This window comes from Motacilla alba, chromosome 1A (genome assembly GCF_015832195.1).
Source record: "Motacilla alba alba isolate MOTALB_02 chromosome 1A, Motacilla_alba_V1.0_pri, whole genome shotgun sequence".
In the NCBI taxonomy this organism is placed as follows: domain Eukaryota; kingdom Metazoa; phylum Chordata; class Aves; order Passeriformes; family Motacillidae; genus Motacilla; species Motacilla alba.
The window spans coordinates 34,033,678-34,052,934 of record NC_052031.1 but is presented as its reverse complement, the minus strand read 5'-3'; the positions used below and the strand labels follow the sequence as shown (position 1 = coordinate 34,052,934).

The 19,257-nt window shown below is 39.2% G+C and overlaps 1 protein-coding gene and 1 long non-coding RNA gene across 2 annotated transcripts; one reads left to right on the top strand and one right to left on the bottom strand.

The window, feature by feature from the left end:
* The first annotated feature begins 6,329 nt into the window (after window positions 1–6,329).
* On the top strand, window positions 6,330–10,725 carry IFNG (interferon gamma). Its single transcript, XM_038155702.1, has 4 exons — window positions 6,330–6,539; window positions 8,496–8,564; window positions 8,898–9,077; window positions 9,734–10,725. The coding sequence occupies exons 1-4, from the start codon at window positions 6,417–6,419 to the stop codon at window positions 9,857–9,859; spliced, it is 498 nt and encodes a 165-aa protein (XP_038011630.1). The 5' UTR covers window positions 6,330–6,416; the 3' UTR covers window positions 9,860–10,725.
* A 4,469-nt stretch (window positions 10,726–15,194) lies between these two features.
* Window positions 15,195–18,376, bottom strand: LOC119708323. The gene is made up of 3 exons (XR_005259043.1): window positions 18,238–18,376; window positions 17,075–17,184; window positions 15,195–15,415 (listed from the first exon to the last, which is right to left on the bottom strand). It is a non-coding gene; the product is annotated as an uncharacterized LOC119708323 (long non-coding RNA).
* Window positions 18,377–19,257: the final 881 nt, after the last annotated feature.

The following is a 19,257-nucleotide window of genomic DNA, read 5'->3' as shown; positions in this document are numbered from 1 at the left end:
CTGCTTTAAGTCTATCCTTCCAGGCTCAGAATTCTTCATATACGTCAGCTCAACAGTCTTTCAAGGAAAAGAAAACGAAATTATGCTGATTTTAGAAACAGGGACATGAACAGCTATCAATGAGGACAGATGTTCTCAGGAAAATATTTGTTATCATCTCCAGAAAATTATTTTAAGACGTGTCCTGAACGTTTCTATTATTACTGGAGTGTTTAGACAATACAGAGCTGATAGGGATACAGGTAGGAATTTCCATAAAATCCACATAGTGAGTGAGGAAGGCCAGCCCAGAACAGCTATTCCTGGCTATCCTCTTCTTCTTGGGCAAAGCAAAAGCTTAAACTCTTACTTATAGGATACATGAATACTCACACCATGAGGGGTAATTATTTCCTGTTGCTAATTCAGAAGGGAATCATTAGTGTTTGGTGAGGAATTCCTGCATGGCTTTACCAAATTAAATAACTGAAGGAAAGTATGAAACAGGTGTCTTGAGTGAGTCAACACACCAAGATTTTAATGATTTTGAACTTACACTCTAATCTAAATTGTACCCATCAGCTCGTTATCTATTTGGATGTCTGTCTCTCTAGATGTCTAACACACCGAGTGTTAGTTTCTTCTGCCTTCCCTTTTTCAGAAGACTCAACAGCTAATGTGTGTGAGAAATTTTTGAGAGGAAAGAGAGATCAATAAGATTTTCCTGTCTGCATTTGCATGCAGACAGGAGTCTGTAATGGAGGCAAAAAGGCCTTCCTTGTGTCATGTTTCAGATTGTACAAACTAGTTTTCCAGCTCTCTCTTCCAGCACTCCAAAGTGTCCCTAGAATGGGCTGAAATTTTGTTTAGAAAAATGTAAAACCAGTTAATTTTGAGCATTTCAGAACTTCCCTCTACCCTGAAATTTTGTCTTATTGATGCCTTAAGTTTGAACTTTCATATTTTACAGATTCTGTATTGCATTAATATATGACTCTGAACTTCATATAAAGTGTTAGCAAGTTCTCTTCATAGTTTAGTTAGACATAACAATCCTTTTCCAGCCCAAGATCCGAAGACTTGTTGCAGCTTCAGGCCCAAAAAGTGTAAACAACAATGAATTGAGGAGAGCAATCTGGGAGGATGGGACTTCAAAACCTGAAGCTGTAATTGGACAATTAGCCCCAATATGTAAATGGACCAAAACTTACAAAGTGTAAAAACTCATGACCCATTGTCCATCTTGGGTGTGGCCTTGGACGGAGCTCTTGTACTGCCCAGGGTGTATCCTTTGAAGGTCTTTTTAATAAATACCTACTTTATTCCTTTAACTCTGTCTAGCCTCTGTTATAGGCAGCCTCTCAAGGCATCATATAAAACAAAGTAGATGATATGTGCCAACATTATCCTTACTGATCACTGGGAACATCCTCTAAATCACAGAGATCCAGGGGTCGGAAGGAGTAGCCAGTTATATCCTCCATGATGTATAGGCATATCCTTATCTGTAGGAGTGGTGTGTCAGTTCTTTTTATTTGATTTGATTTTTGGGTTTGATTTTTTTTTTGTTTGATTGTTATTTTGTTTACTGGTTTGGGAATTTTTGTTCTTTCACTCTTATTTATTTGTTTGTTTGTTTGGTTTTGAGTTTTTTTAGCAGGGAAAATGACAGTGTTACAGTATGCTTGTAAGGGTCAGTTGCAAATTCATAGGATCATAGAAAGGTTTGGGTAGGAAAAGACTTTAAAGAACATGTAGTTCCAACTGCATGGGCAGGGAACCTTCCACTAGACCACGTTGCTAAGAGCCCCATCCAACCTGGTCCTGAACACTTCCAGGAATAGGGAACCCACAACTTCTCTGGGTGATGTTCCATTGTCTCACCACCTTCATAGTAAAGAATTTCTTCCTAATGCCTAATAAGTCCCTTCCCTCTGACCGTCTGAAGCCATTCCACCTGTCCTATCACTACATGCCCTTGTAAAAAGTCCCTCTCCCAATTTCTTGTAAGTTCCTTTAAGTGCCCCTTAGTCATGAAGCCTGATTATCAAGACATCTACGTTGCAGATCATAGCAACATGAATAACAGTGCTTAGTAATTGCATAGCACTGGTACAATGTGTAGGCAAAGTTTAATCACTAACACCCTCAAGTGTGACAACCCCCCCTTCACCGCCCCAGCACTGTGAAGGAGGAAACAAAGGAATTATTTCTGCTGCTTTGTAAGAAAGGGAGGCTGAGAGGTGAAGTGTGATAGAAGGTCAGAACGACAGCTCAGAGAGGGTTTTCCAACCATGGGCTGCTTTCCGGGGGCAGTGATAATAGAGAAAGCCACTGTGTTTTAGTGAAATGAAAGTCGGGCAGAGATCTGCTGAACTGGCAAGGGCAGCTGCTCACTAAACCTCTCAGCACTCTGAGGAGTATGCATAAAACAAAAAATGAAAGGGAAAAAGCAGTAATCAGGGGTCATAGTGAAATCTGACATGACTTTGCAAGGGCATCTTCGGGTATTTGGTGTAAGGTGTTGTATGAACAGAAGGGTGTGAAACCTCTGCTTTGCATGAAGAGTCAGATGACTTCCAGGCAGCAAAATGAAAAAATGCCTTGATTTCACTTCCTTCTGTATTTGGACCAGATGATAATCCAGCTGTGAATATGGAGTCTCACAAAAGACCACTTCAATTCTATGCAGCACAAGATTTTTCAATCCTATTCTGACATCTTTTTCAACTAGATTAGACAAGTCTTCAGACAAAGAGCTTGTATTAGTGTTGAGTGTTCAGTCCAGATACCTGCTAAAGAACACAGATAAAAAATTGCATGCTCTTAGGTCTCTTGGAAAGTGCAGTGATTTTCAGGATACTTCCTGAGTTGTTTGTAATGATGTTGGTTCTCAGGGCAGGCAGAGCAAGGGAGCCATCTGAATCTGGGTCTTCCTCACAAACCTGACTGCTCACAGTTCTTGGGCAACAAGACATACACTGCGCAATGGTGATCTGGTTCAACACTTCTGGGCAGAATGGGAAGCAAAACAGGGCTGGAGTAGACACAGGACCCTCGTGTTCTAACCACCTGCTGTAGGCGGTCACCTAATTTCAAAATGATTTGGAGACATGATACTGTGTGTCAACAGAAGAGAGTATTATGAGAATAGTATGTCAATGTTAATGTGGCAACATTTATTAAAATGTAAGGGACTTGGAAAAGGGATGCTCTATTTCTGCATTAAAATGCATTTCAATGCTGCTGATGATTTACCACAGAACATTCAACTCTTTGTGTGATAATTTGAATGTGGAGATTAGTAAAATGTTTGAATCTAGCCTCCCCAGGCAGGAGAGTGTACCTAAAAATCAGGCCTGCACTCGGAAGATAGCATAACAGAGACAGATGTCATGGCTTTTTCTTTGATTTTTGCTTAATTTTTTTGCCTCAGTTTATGATGAAATACTTGTAGCACTGCACTGTGGGCAAAGCACTACAATGGGACTAGGATACCCTGTTTGTGTTCCTAGATTTGCCTTTCTCAGCGGATGAATGAGCACGAATGATCCCATTGCCCTGTGCTTCTTTTTTCTTACCTGCAAAATTGGATGCTTGGCAAGCGGCCTTCTCTAAAGTGTGAGGAGATTTAGTAATCAAATTAGCCAAGTAACTAGCCAAAACTGTAACCAATATCTACAAAATGTGAGTTGGCCAAATCCTTTTTTTCTGATACTTTATTCTCCTGCTATTCTTAGAAGTGTAGTTGTAATGTGAGACCAAAGGCAGATCATCTGAGTGGCACAGCTTGCTGTGGATGAGATATGTGTCTGACAAGTTCAACAGAGCAGCCTAACCCAGCACAGTCCCTCTGGGTGAATAGTTCTCTGTAGAAGGCAGTATTCCTGACTTACTAGTTCACCTCCTGGAATTACCTCTTCTGCTTGGCTGGAAAATTACAGCTGTTAGTTGTGTTCAACAACGTTGTGATTTGTTCTTAATGTGTTAGGAAGACTCAGCTGGTTGAGTAAAGAATATTTCCCAAATTCCCTTCTTTGAGGTCTTCTTTTCACTCTCTCTAGGTAATTCAGCTCAAAATCACTGTTCAAATTAGACTCCATAATGGCAAAAACTGGGCTTCATGACTCAGTCCCTCTTCCAGTTGTATGTTTCTGACTGCATAAAGAGTGCCATAGGTAACACGAATCATTTTCACTCTCCCACTTTACATGTCTTTTCCAGCACTTAGGAATAAGAATTGCTCTGCTGACTCATGGCCATCAATGAACCTCAGCAGGTGTCCCCATCTTGTAAAATATCTTGTAAAAGATCTCGCTTGATCTTCCTGTGTGTATAAGACTACATTTATCTGATCCATACCATATCCTTGTGCTTGCTTGGCATAGCAAACCAGATGTTTCAATAAATGGGTTTGTTCAGTATGCAGGCATTTGTGAATTCACTTTGAATTGAGTCCACTTTGAATTTTGGTAGGACCTCCATTTTGTCATCATTCCTGAAGGTAATTAAAAGACATGTGAATATGGTGGTTGGGAACATGGTTAAATGGTGGACTCCGTAGTGCTAGGTTAGAGGCTGCACTCAATGACCATGAAGGTCTTTTCCAAATGAAATGATTCTATGATTGTAATTTTTGGCACAGAATCACAGAAACAAAGTGGTTTGAGTTGGAAGGGACTTTTGAAGATCAGATAGTCCAACCTCTCTGCCATGGGTGGGCATGTTAACTTTACATTTGTTTACAGTGTTTAGAAGCATCCTTGAATAGCACTATTACCTTGCCTTCACGTCAACACTTCCAGCCATGAAGTTATTGCTTTATCAGTTTTAACATTTTAAACTAAAACAAATATGTGCATTGTATAATGTTGCTACCTCAAGCAGATTACAGTATGAATTGTTGTGCAGCAATATGTTGTCCTGGTTGTGAGATGTGTCTGATCTGTCTGTGCTGCTGTTCCCAGGGAGTTCTTTCATGCAGCTTTTGAGCCTGCCATTGTTGGTGAAATTTGGTTCTTCTCCCTGAAAAATGACCATTTCTCTGGTAGTAGTAGTAGTCTAGGTCTATTCCACAGATTGAGGTCCTCTTTCAGCAGCAAAAGAAAAAGATCTGATGGGATTAGTGGTCATTAGCTGAGATGGAAGGAGCTTCTGGGGAAGGGGAGAGTTTCTTCCAAGGAATATCCAGAGAGTTATGTGGGGCTGAGATGGAGAGTACTAATCTTACCTGTTTGGAACCACTTTAATTTTCGTCTGTTTCTGATGAACTATGGACATCTTGCACTGCAGCCTGTGTGAACTGAGCCCACAAGTTCCCTCTTCCTGATTCTCTCTCTTTTCTTTTCCCTATGGGCCCCTTCTTAATTTCTTTCCCTTGTAGGCTCCTATCTACCCTCCATTCATGTACTGCAGTCTAAAATTATTATTATATTCTTATTCTCAGAATAAGCTCTTTTCTCATTGTATCCATCAAAGCAGAGTTTAGTTCCAATAGAAAAACTAGCTGTTTCCCCAGCTATCCTCAATAGAGTGGTTTCAGGGTTCTGTATGCACTAGGAGACCACCGTGTCTCTCTTCTTCAATGGGGCTTGCTCTCATCCGTGTCCTTCTCTTTTCACATTCTACACACATTAGTGCAAGTAAAATGGCAGGTGGGGAATTTTATTCATTGCCAAGCAGAAATGACTGTCTTAAGTACTAAACACTCTGCTCCCAAAGACAGTAGACAACCATAGAGGAATTTAATATAATACATCACTGCATTCACGCTGGAACCTTGTTTGTCCTATTCTGAATCTGGAGGTGAAGAATGCAAAAGCAGCAGAAGTGCGCTTTAGATCATGGAAAGGAGTGTGTTTCACAAAGGACAGCAGCAGAAGGAATGTTTAAATCTCTACGTGTCTGTATAGAACGCCATGGCAAACTCAGTGGTTACTTTAAAAGAATACCAGAAATGAGTTGACTGCTACACTGACCCTTTAACCACAAGATAAGATTTTTTTTTCAGATGGTGTGTAAGAATAGGTTTGAGCCACAATGCATATTCCTCGACCAGTATTGTAATTTCCCCCTTTTCCCCAACCACGTGTAAATGAAACTTCATAGTCTGCCACGTAAATGTTACCCATTGATGAACCACTGAAAAATTTTCCAGGACCATGCTTTAACAAAGACGCTTTCGAGGGATTCCCTTGATTAGCCAAAAAAACGAAGGGTTCTTATCTAACACTATCTTGTCTAAATATACACAGCCTGTGACGATGAAATAAAAAAAAATTCAAGACCAGGTATAAATACCACTGACAGGATGATGAAGTTCAGTCATCTACTTGCTTCTAATAGAAGATTTAACTATTAGAAGTTGAAGCTGTCTGCTCTTAGACCTGCTCTCCCAGATCTGATCTGAGCAGTTTAACTGAACCATCCTAAAGAAAATGGCTTTCCAAACCTACAGCTTGTTTGTTCTGTCTGTCATCATGATTTCTTTTGGACATGTTGAAAATATATTGAATCTTCTTCAACTTCAAAATGATATAGACAAACTGAAAGCTGATTTTGTAAGTATAGTCTTCTACTACATTTCTCTTCTCTTGCTGCTTGTGCTTTACATATAGTCCAAACCTGAGCACTGCTTGACATACTCAATATGTACCAAGAGAGGGTAATCATGGAAATAATTTTTTGATCATACCTTTTTTAACAACAATATGGATTATTTTTTGTTTTACTAGGTTTTTTCATTTACCTGGTTAAGTTTTTCAATAGTCACAGTTATTGTAGTAATTTGCATTTATTTTAGGGATGTTCTTTCTTTCACAATAGCTTCTTCTAGCTCAATTCAACTTTGATTGCATGGAATGCATTGTAACAAGAACATAATGCAATTGATGGTGAATATATGAATCTTTATTCAGTTCTGACTAGATGCAATTTACTGACTTTTTAGATTTTATGTTAGCAAAGCCCATGGGAAATTTAGTACTAGTTAGCAGTATAAAAAAATTGGAGATTAACTTTTGCTTTCACAAATGCATTTGCTACATATTTTAAGTTGTAGTAGTGTGTCACTCAAAGGTGATTTCTACTTCTTATTCTTTTGCATCCTCCAGTTATTTTACTTCCACATGTGTGACTATTACCTGGCATGGGAATGTAATCTGGCCAGATATTCTTTCTTGTCAAATAGAATTTTGGTAACTTGATAGCTGTAATGTTAATTCACCAATCTTCATCTGGGAGGCATTAATGTAGTACACAGCTGAATTCAGCAGGGATTAGTCACAGAGACAGTAGATCAACAATAGAGTCACTTTTAATTAACAGCTTTTATTTTCAATATATTTTTGTTGGGCTTTCCCCCCCTCTAAATGCAAGGAAACAACTGCAACAGTCTGCTCCTATTTTCAGCTCTGACTTTCCCATGATTTTGTCATAATTTTGTGCAAATGACAATTGAAATTCAGTAGTCAGAGAACCACCTTGAAGTGGTAAACACTGGTGTGATACTTCAGTGTTTGCAGGAAACTGGCTGTAAAAGTGACATTATGTCTTATATTTGTGATTAGCATAGACCAGGGAGAGTCTAACTAGAATATATATAACTCTGTGGAAGAGATCCTGAGCCATGGTGAGCTTTTTGCACTGACATTAAAACTTTGCTCCATAGCAGGTGCTCCTCACCTTTCAGAAGCAGAAAAAATCAGTTTGGTAGTGTGCTCAGCATGGGGAGCCAATCAGCCTAGGAGGCTCCTGTCAGACTGCAAGTTTTCTCTTTGCACTCACTGTGTTTAAATTACTGAGCAGACAAAAGAAGGAAATAGTCAGTGTTGTATACAAAAAGGAAAAAAAAAAAAAAGACACACAGAAGAGGAAATGATGCAGTTTGTCTTTCCTTGGTAGGAGAGTTGTATTGCTCTTTTTTTCCTAGAGCCTGTTGGCAACATCTGATGGTTAAACTCCATCCCTGTGAGCCTCTCAGTAGCCCACTAATCTTGCATACCCCCATATCTGACTGTGGGCTACTGGGATAATCTCCAGTTTTGCAAATTGTCATTTCGTACTAAAAACAGCTCATTCTTGTTCCATATGAGATTTTACCGAGACTGTATGAATTCAGGGTCACAGATTACAAACTGCTGGATTTTGACCTACCAGAACACATACCGAGATCAGACCTAATGATTTTCTAGCCAGTTGCTGTGCTTATGAACTTTTAGTTTCATCTGTCAATAGCAAAACTTACAGGGGGGCATTTAGGAAAATAGATGTGCTAAGCATCTCTATTCAGAAGAGTTGTAGCAGGAGAAGACATTGAAAAGAGGACTAATTACCTTTCTGATACCAGGCAGCCAAGCAATGGGACTTGGTGGTTAGAGAAGTGAAAGCATTGAGAAAGCATTGGGATTGCCAGATGTGCAAAAATCTGAATTTTGATGCTCATTTGAATAAACAACACAAATTTGCCTTGTGATAAATATTGTTTATGTAAAAGCTGTGTTTGTTCTTTTTTTCAGAACTCAAGTCATTCTGATGTAGCTGATGGCGGACCTATTTTTACAGAGAGGCTGTCAAGCTGGACAGAGGTGAGTCAGAACCAGATATGATGAAGCATCTCAGGCACTTTTTTGGCACAAAGCAGCTCCCAGAACCAGCGTAATTAGCTGCAGTAGAATGAACATGAGCAGAGTTCTCCTGGGTAGCTTGGAAATGAGACAAAAATCCCCATAAAAAGCTTTTTACTGCACTGTGAACTGACCCAGAGGTACAGTCAAGCCCAGGAGACGAGTTGCAACGTCTTCTTTATCATCTTGTTTCAAGCAGCAGAGAACCCCTGTATGCTGTGTTTCATCTTCCTTCCTTCCTTTCCCTGCTTGTGGGCACTCACAGACCTTTCTTTTGATCGTATTTTTCAACAGAGAAATGAAAAGAGGATCATCCTGAGTCAGATTATTTCCATGTACTTGAAAATGCTTGAAAGCACTGACAGGTCAAAGGCTCATGTCAGGAACATACATAATGAGCTCAATACTCTGAAAGAAAGCCTTTCTGATGGTTCAAAGAAGATAGAGGATCTCAAGGACCTGACAAAACTTAAGGTAAGGCTTTTCCTTTGCCTCCAAAGCTTGTGGCATTATATTTTCCAGTTGTGATTTGAGTGTGATTTAAGCTAATAACACTTCAGTAACCCATATGGTAATCCCTGTGTAGCTCAGTTCATGCTGAAAAACCAAATATTTCCAGCTGGAGGGGCTGCTGCAGGTCTACAGTGCGGGGTAGTGCTGAGTCTTGCTGCAACCTGGCACAGAGGTGTTGGCAGCAGTGTCACACCAGAGCTGCCACTGACACAGCCCTTTGTGGCATAGAAATTGGCTGGGAAAGTTGTGCCTGGCTATGGAATTCCCTGTGGCTCTGGGAGCACTTGGCTCGTGGTGCTCGTGCCAGCGGCACAAGCCACTGACCTCTTCAGAGGTCTGCAGACTGCCCCAGTGCAGCCAGCTGCTTTTAACTGCAGGGTAGCTCTGTTTCACAGACTGTGGCTGGTCTGTGGCAGGCTGCAAAGTAGCACAGAAAGTGGAAAACAAAAATCTGGACACAGTCACTCTTTGCCATGGGAATTGGGTAGTAGGGAATTGAAAATTGCAGGTGTCTTTCTGTTTTACACTGGTAGCAGGGTAGCCCATGTCTTGCGGTCAGTAAACAATTACAGCTCTTGGCATGACTTTTTGTTCTATTTGTTTCTTGCTTATTACAGATGAGTGACTTGAAAGTTCAGCGCAAGGCTGTAAATGAGCTGTTCAGCGTCTTACAAAAACTGGGGGATACCTCCAGTTCTCACAAAAGAAAAAGAAGCCAGTTTCAGAGGCTGTGCAGATGCTAATGCCATCTTAGGATCTTCCGTACTGAGCTACTGTGCAAATCTTGTTGAGACAAGATTTTTTTAATTTCAATCTTTCTACTGATTTTTTATACATTTATTTATTAATATTTAAGTGTCTTAAGTAATTATTTATGAAGAAAGACTAATAAAAGTATTTATACTCCCTAATATTATATAAGAAATGACTTTGTCTTAAAATCCTGTCTATTTGTTGTATGTTGTTGACCTGAAAACAGAGAATGAGGCAGTGTTTACTCAGTTTCCATATGGAAATCTTGAAATTACATTATAATGGTACCCAGCTTTCCATCTGGTGCTGTCTTGAGAGAGAGATGTTATGAAATTAGTCTCATCTATTTGGCATGGAGATACAAGCCACCAGTATGGGGAAGTTACTCTATTCAGGAAAAACATTTTTATGTCTGCTTACTCCTAAACATATCTAAATCCAAATCAAGCAAGTAGACATGCTTAAAGATAAGCAAATGTTGAAGAAAATTTCTGAACTAGAGGACTGATGGTTGATTGCTGGTTACTATTATTATAATTATTATTAATTATTATAATTATTATTATTACTATTATTATTGTTATTATGCACTGAAGATACCAGGAGGGCAGTCTACTTAATATCTCAGGAGAATGTGACTAACTGTATTGCACTGACTTAACTTAAACTCTCAGATTTTAAAAATATCTATTGGTTTTTTTTTTTGTACTGAACCATTCAAATGTGTCTGTTGTAATTTAATTTATTTGGAGGTAATAATATGGAAGTTTTTATTTCAAGGACTACATTTTTGCACTGGACTATTATTAAAAACTTTGGATTTTTCAACAGAGATTTTTTGAAATTTGAATTTTAAATAAATAAACAAATAGATAAATTTTAAAAGTGTGTTTTCATGTTTATTCGCCATCATCTATGTGAAAAGTAAAACTCTAATTTTGTTCTACATTTTCACAAGGATCGGTCCTGCCCAGACATTTAAAACATATTTCGTTTCCTCCATATTTTTAAAGAAATATGGTAGAAGAGTCTAAAATTCTCAAGTTTTTCTTATATCTGTTTGAGAAAACATAATTTTGCTTGTGGGAAGGCGCTGATCATTTGAACTTTGTTGTTACTCTGATCTAAGATAAAAAACAGTCTCAAATTTCTCTGCATGTCAAAGTTACGGAGCCCAGACTGAGCTCAGGCCGTCTGCCGGGCTCTCTGCAGGTTCTATAAGCTGGAGGCCTGGGGCAGCTTGGGCAGGTCTCACAGATTTCGGAATTCTCAGGTCCTCAGGGCTCTACCATGCAAATTTTCTGGGAGTAGACTGGCTGAACTGACTGGGAATGGGACAGAATTGTTTTCGCAATCCTGCCAGCATAAAGCTTCTGACTACTCCCTGAGCAGTGACTGAATCCATAAAATCCAGAAATAGCAGCACATCTCGCCGGACGTTTAGTTGCAGTAAGTCTTTTGAGTTCAGCTGTAATTGTTGCAGCCATTCCTACTCCCATGGGCTCAGCTGTCTCCCACAGTTCAAGATACCCTCATTCATATCCACATTTGACAGCCATAACAAGTGACTGTGATCCTGGAGACTCCAACTGATTTTGAAGGAAACATCTGTTCTTGTTTGTATTCATCACTGACATGCATATGCATGGGAGATGGAAGTGAAATTTCTCCTGTAGGATTTCTCCAGTTCCAGAACTAAGCATGAGAATCCTCAGTAAGCATTTAACATAGACTATGTGTCCTTCCATGCTCATGCTCTTTCATGAGGTATTAAAGGAACTAACTCTCCTTTGGGGATTCACAGCCAGGTGCAGCAAGTTCTACTGAAAACAAAACCAAACAAAACCAAACAACAAAACAAAAAATCCAAAACCAAAGAAGAAGGAAAATGAAAAAGAAACTAAAGAAAAGGAAGAGGAGAGAAGAGAAGAGAAGAGAAGAGAAGAGAAGAGAAGAGAAGAGAAGAGAAGAGAAGAGAAGAGAAGAGAAGAGAAGAGAAGAGAAGAGAAGAGAAGAGAGAAGGAAAAATGAAAAACCTAAAAGAAGGGTTAAAATTTCATTAGTTATTGGCAGGGAAACAGTGTGTTTCCCCACTACTCCTGAGCAAATTAACACCCGATTTCTTGAATTTAAAGCCAAGACTGGTTAGAAATTACTTTATTAGACTACAAACTGAAAAATCTACAGTCCTTCTACACTCTGCTGTATGGTTCGATGGTAACAAAATTAAGGCAATTGCATCCAGAAGAAATAACTTTCCCAATCCAGCCTGCTTTAGCTGTGTGTACCCAAACCCGTGCTCTGCTGTCCCCTGCATTCCTGAAATTATCACATTAAATTTTGCTCAAAACAGCAGGAGTTTTGTGGGGAGGTTTTGCTCAGTCACACAATTTCCTCTGGTCTTCTCATCCTAGTATGGGGGAGCAGAGAAGTAGTGAAGGAATGAGCAGTGCAGAGATGGAGTAGCAGCTGTCATTGCTGACAAAATGTATGTTCTCATTTCAGTAGTTTGATGATTTGTTTGCTTGTTTGTTTGTTTAATCAATTAGTTGGATTTTTTTTTCCTCCTAAGTATCCTTATTTCCTGGAATATTCCAGGAAACTGGATTTTTTTAAAGCATCTTGAAACCTCTCATGTTAAACCTGACACTAGACATTGTAGAGATTCAGAGGAGCTACCACAGTTATCTAACCATTTAAAGAAATCTAAACAGTAAGTTTCTCATATTGACCTGACTTTTCCCCACCCAGTGTAAGTCAGTGCAATTTCTACAGGGTGCTTAAGATAAACTGCTGAACATTCCTCACTTTGTTTTGTTACTGTGATAATAGTGTTAGTGAAGAATATAACAAAAATCAGCCTCTACAAAGCCATTTTTTCTACCCCATCCCATCCCATCCCATCCCATCCCATCCCATCCCATCCCATCCCACCCCATGCTATTTTTGTGTGGTATATAATTGTATACAATACAAATTAGGTGAATCACTTTAAACATGAAAACAGTCATCTCTTCTCTGACATTCACAGGAGTCGTGGATCTCCTTTTCTATGTCATTCCTCACAACAGCCAAGTGAGGAGGGCACTTCCAGCTAAGCTAAATGTAAGGGTGAAATGAATTTTAATGGCTACCATAGATATTTCTATAGAAATATGTAGCGGAAGCTTTGAACACTTTTGACTGAAGGTCAGTGCAATTTCTTCCACCTACAGGATCTGAGAGTGCTAATACATGTGCATGCTTGGGTGTGAAAAGATATAATCTACTACTTAGTAGTTAAAATTAGAAAGAGAAAAAGTCAAAAGGAAAGACAATTGTCTGAAGAATCTCACTTTGTTTTATGCATCACTTCCGCAGCACATTAATTCTGTCCTTGCTCTCTATTCCTGCATACTATCAACGCTGATTTTAATCTGCTATTTTATCACCTTGTCACTCTGTATTTTGTAGTCCTTCAATAGTTTTCTGGAGCTGGACCTCCACTCTGTGCCCGGCGTAACTTAGTACATCAGCAAACCTAGTTATGAATATTGATAGTTTATTGTGTCACCAAACTTAATTGTGAATATGAGTGACAAAGTTAACATGAATAACCTAGTACATCAGTAAGCTTCATTCACAACTCCTATTTCTCAAACTGCTGATGGCTACATTTTAAATCATGGTATTATTGAGGTTGGAAAAGACCTCTAGGACCATAGAGTCCAACTGTTAATGCAACACTGTTGTGTTCACCCCTTAACCGTATCCCCAAGTATCACATCCACATGCCTTTGGAACACTTTCAGAGGTGGTGATCCCAGCCCTTCCTTATGCAGCCTATTCCAATGCATGACCCATGGCACAGGCCCCAAGCAAGCCCTGTCATGACTGAAGGCACTTAACTGCAAAAACCATTCACTGATTCCTGCTCCTTTTTTCTTACATTCTAACCACTTGCATTTTTATATAAGGAGTTTTGTATAATGTAATAGCTCAACTTCTTTGGTAGTTTTACAGTGGGACTCATCAGGGATTCTTTTTGAGCTCAAAGACATGGTTATATTTTCTCCACTGTGTCTGTATTCCCTGACTCTTCACTAAACTCTACTATAAACAATAAGTGTGGTATATCATGCACAAATGTCACAATATTTACTATTTCCTTTTGCACCACATTTATTCATGGGCCCACTCTGTCTTGGTACTGTGCAGTAAGGATGTAAATTTTACTGGTTTGCAGTTTTCTGCTATTCCCTTGAGGCCTTTTGGAAAATTAATATCCAAGAAGTCCACTTTGTGCATGCCAGGTGTAGGGGCAGACTCAAGAGTGGGTTGGATCCTGCACACCCCAATATCCGTAGTTCAGTTGTTTTACCTGGAATCCTGCAGGATTCCCAGGTGAGGGCTGTTTGCTCAAACCTGTCCTTGCCATTATCTTCCTCCACTATCTAGGAGTGACCATGGGATCATGGGATTTTTTTTTTTTGTGGGAAGTAGAAATAATAAAAAAGTCTAAAAAGGTCTGCATATGTAAAAACTCAAACTTGTCAGACGGGTGTGGGACTTTCAGCCCAAAAATAGCTAATCATACAAAACCTCTCATGTCTTTGTTATCTTGTGTGGGGCAGAGTGATAACAACTTCTGCAATTCATGAGATTTATGTAGGCTGCTGAAGTAGGTGAGGATGTCACCTACTTGAGGAGGCACAATGGCCTTGCAACAGCAAAAATGTTACTTCTGGGTGTCTTATCTAGCTTTTGGTCCTCATGCAAGACGGCAAAATAAGGCCATCTGTCTTCCAGCTTCCTCTTTTATTCTTTTATTTCCACAGTTCCCTCTCACAGTGAGCAGAGACTTCCTGGCAAGCAATAAAGAAAGTGTACGCAAAAAATCTACCTGCAGAAAAGAGTAGAGTAGTTCCTTGATGTATAGCAAAACCTGCTGTGGCCATTATCCAGAGGGAAACAAGAATTGAAGAGGGGTCCATTCCCCATCTCAGGAAGTGGGGAGGAACCTCCTGCACCACTCCATGCTCAGTGCTCTCACAGGCAAATGCCATTTATGAGAGTCCCCCCTATATCACTGATCAAAGATGACCTTCACCTTATAAAACAGCAAACAAACCAGTCAGGTAAATCTGGTCTCTAAATCAACCCTGGGCTGTGAGTTTAACAAGTGACACTCAGTATTTCTTCACAGATTGGATCAATGTTATCAAAAAGCTGCAATAAAATATATCTCAGTGCATAATAAACATTTCTGCAGAAAAGTATTCTTGAAAAATGTGTCATCATGTACAGTGAGCCCAAAGACAATGACACCAAAGGAAAGTCATTTCACTATTGATGATTTTATTTTATACTAAGGCTGTTAATGTCACCAGAGGTAAGGAAATTCCCCACCAGAGTCACCCTTCTGATAGGTTCCTGAAGGACAAACGTATTGCTAACTGGCAGCTGTTCCTCTGGGGCATGCACAACTGTTCTCATTCCACCTTCATGTCTTTCTGCATTATCATCTGGTGTCCTCCTCCACAGATTTCTGGCTGCATCCTTAAAAACTGAAGACATCAATGATTTGTGATCTCATAAGGACAAATTTAGACATGGTACTTTCACTGCGTCTTTATAAGGACTGTTAAACAGAAACACAATGCAAATAATGCTGCTCTAGCAATTAAAATTTATTCTCAGGAATTTGTAAGATATTTTATCCCACTTGAGCTACATGATTACACTATTTCAAGGAACCATGATGATAAATTGAGTTTTAAATACTTACCTACATTGAAAATTTGGCAATCAGGCTAATCAAATGCTAGAGAACTCCCTCTTATTCAATTTATTGCAATAACCATGTACAGTTCTTTACTCTCTGTAGTGAAAAGCCAGTGGTATGCTGCTCACTTGTGGTATATAATTCCTTGTGCAGTTAGTGCTGCTTGAGGTTTCTGTTACAGGCTGATTGATATAAAAATTCATAAAAGTCAATGGAAAGATTGTTTTTGGTTTTAAAGTCATTGGAATAGAGGGAACTGGATTCTGGAGGTGCTTTTTTAAAAAGAAAATATGAGGTGCCAATATGAGGTGCCAACCAATATGAGGTGCTTTTTTAAAAAGAAAAACTCCACATAACTAGAGTGGGATGCCCAAACAAATGACTCCAATAGATGAAAAAGTATAGAAGAGATTGATAGTTTAAAATAGATCCTGCACTTTGATGAATTTGTATCAAAGCAAATCAGCAATATTCACATTATTTGCTGAGAATATTCTGATTTTCCCTAAATGGTCTCAAAGTTCCTCACATTTGAACCTCGAATATATAGTCCTGAGAATTATGAAGAATATGAGTGTCTTCACATCATCAGAAACCCACAGCACAGCATGGGCTCTATTTAATTTGGGTGGTCCAGGCTTACTATCTTTTGGTTCCTGAATCATGCTTCTCTTTTGGCCACTCCAGAGACTCCGGCAACACCTTTTACTCAATGATGGAAAGATTTTATTACTCATTGTCAAGCTAAATTGTTTTGGTTTTGATTACAAATAAATATGCTAAAGTCCTTTCCCTTACCTTAGGAAAGTAGAAAAATGTTTGGAATACAGTGGCAGTGAATTTATGGAAAGGCCATAAATGACAAAATTATCAACCTACATAAAATACCATAAAGTTATTAATTTAAAATGCATACAGTACACTTCAGAGATTCCTAGCAAATATTTAAAATGCTGTCAATTGTCATGCATGTGCTTGTTCTCTTAGTTTGTTCATTAACAGAGTAGTTTAATAACAATTATCTATGAACGAACTAATTGTTGTGGTTCTTCATCTGACACAAGCAATGAGATCAAAAGTCCAGCTGGCGAAATTCATGTTGCCTACCTAGTAGCTTTTTTTTTTCCATAGACATTGCAAAAATCATTTACTTCTTAGATGGTAAAAAATTTGATGTGGTTTTCAGATGGTGTTTATCACAAGTGGCTAGTGACATGGATATAAGTGGAAAAAACTATTCATTTTAAAACCTTGAGCTGGTCTTAGTAAGCTAGCTCTTCATTTCAGAAAGTTCTTATGAATTCTAAAATTATGCATAAACCAACCACACAAAGGCAACATGAACACACTGTAGCGAAAGCATAGCAATTAAAGAAAGAAATTTTCATGCATTTGTGCCTGAAGAGAAAATAAGCTAAACAGAGATGGGCAAAATAAGTACCTTTAAATCTGCACAGAGAAAAACAAAGTCTCAGATGAAAAGCAGTAGTACTACTTCAGCTCAGTAGTTTCTGTTCAGTGACAGAAGTTGTTTCTCAACGAGCCTTTCACCTGACAAACAAAACAAACCCCGAATCTAAATCTGCCCATTTTACAGAAATGGTGTTTGACTGCCTGTGGAAGCCACTTACTGAAAGCTCTGTCTCAAGCCAAAGGTGCTCTTTGAGGCTGTGAAAAGTACTGTCTGGCCTGACTGACTACAGCTAAGGAATAGCTGTGCTGCTTCCACAGTTTTTAATAGCCCTAGGCACCCTTTTAATCCATAGAACACATATTTCACATAGTTTTTACTTTGTTAGATCATGTACAACATCAATTGATAGGTTTGCAATTTTGCTAGGCCATTTTCTACTCCAAAGGGGCTTTTCTGATAAACTTTCTGAAATGGCGAGGGAATGACTGACAATACAGAAGCAAAATTTTCAAGAGGACACATTTAATACTGGATGGACATTTCTGAAAGCACAAAACAGTGATGGGGCAGGGATCTTGGGAAATACTAATTTAGGATCTCAGTCTGAGTCAGCACTTCCCTATGGGTGGGACAAAATAGGAAACACATCTGCCCTGACCCTCTTCCCCCATGCTCCTCATGGTGCCTGTGTTTCCTTGTATCTTCTCTAATCTTAAATTCAGAGTATACAGTCTACAGCTGAGCATTTGCTCAGTGATTCAGATAGGTAAATGAACAAGGCTTTGGACTTAACCTTCTACCTTAGCCCCTGTTTCTGGTTCAAATTTCCACTGCTTTGCTCTGCTTTCTTTCTAAGTGGTCACCTGTGACTCATTTTCCCCACTCCAAGGAACATTCCCTGATTTTCTTTTACCCCTTTTCTTTTATCTTTCTTTAGTAATTTTAAGAATTACTGAGCTGTGTGGGATGAAATTCACCTCTGGGCTGAGTGGCAAAGCAGTTGCCAAGAGCACCTCACGCAGTTCAACTCCAACCCCCGCCCGCCTTCAGCTTGCTCAGCTGGCTAAACCAACAGAAAACCAAAGTGTAGGCCTTGTAAAATGGAGGGTAGTTGCCACACAGCTCACAGCAAGCAGGGCTCAAAGCAACCCTGGATTCCCTGCATGTGTCTAACATATAGCATTACATACCTGCTCTCGCTGGAACCCGTGCAAGTAGAGATGGTCTAGCGAACTGCGTAAGTTTTGTGGTGAACAAACCTTTATTAAGAAGAGGAATGAATCCTGCTGTGATCTTACTCAGCTGTCATCAAAGCTAAGCAGTAAGCACAGTTTGCAGCAAAGGAGCAAAGACTTCAAATGCAACACATTAAAGTATCACTGGAACAATCTTAGGTGCTCTTTGGTGTAGCTGTTGGTAGAAACAAAGACCCTGTATTAGTCACACTGCCATTAATCAAGTCGTCTGGCTGACTCATAACAGCAAAGTGATAATAGAGTAATTCAAAGTACGTACAACAAAACACAGTTTATGGCTACTTTTCCACAATAGTAAATAAAACAGGGAAAAGGAGTGGCTATTGTCAAGTCAAGGGTGGTTATTAGTATTACATGGACATAGAGAGAGTTTTTATCACCTAATAATTGATAATGCTTTACAAGAAAAAAAATCATGGCTCATATCCTTCAAAAATCACATTTTAAAACAATGCATTAAGATATCACCCCTATCAATTAAAAATTGCACAGACATATCTGTATTGCAGATGCAGGAAGGCAGGGCAATCAAACGTCATGGAAATGGTTTTCTCACCTAAAGAATGAGAAGTCAAACGTGGCTGGAGTTAAATGGGTATGGGTTTAGGTTTCAGTGTCTGTGAAACACTGTAAACAGCTCCTCAAGCCTTCCTCTCCTGGTTCCACCAGTTTTCCAAGGAAGATAACATTTTTCCGTATGTGAAAGTCTACACACACTGATTTACCCATCTTTTATATCTTACGCTAATAAAGCATTCAGTGTGTAATTTCATTAATTCTGCTTTTTCTAGGCTTCTTTACTCATTTGCCATTTGGCTTGAACTGTGATGACGTGTGACTCAAGGTGGGAATGACTCACATTGACATTCTTCAGTAATGGTCCCTGCAGTGTTGGGGATCCCATCCCACTGAGCCTTTTGCTGAGCAAACAGGATTCCCAAGAGACAACAACAT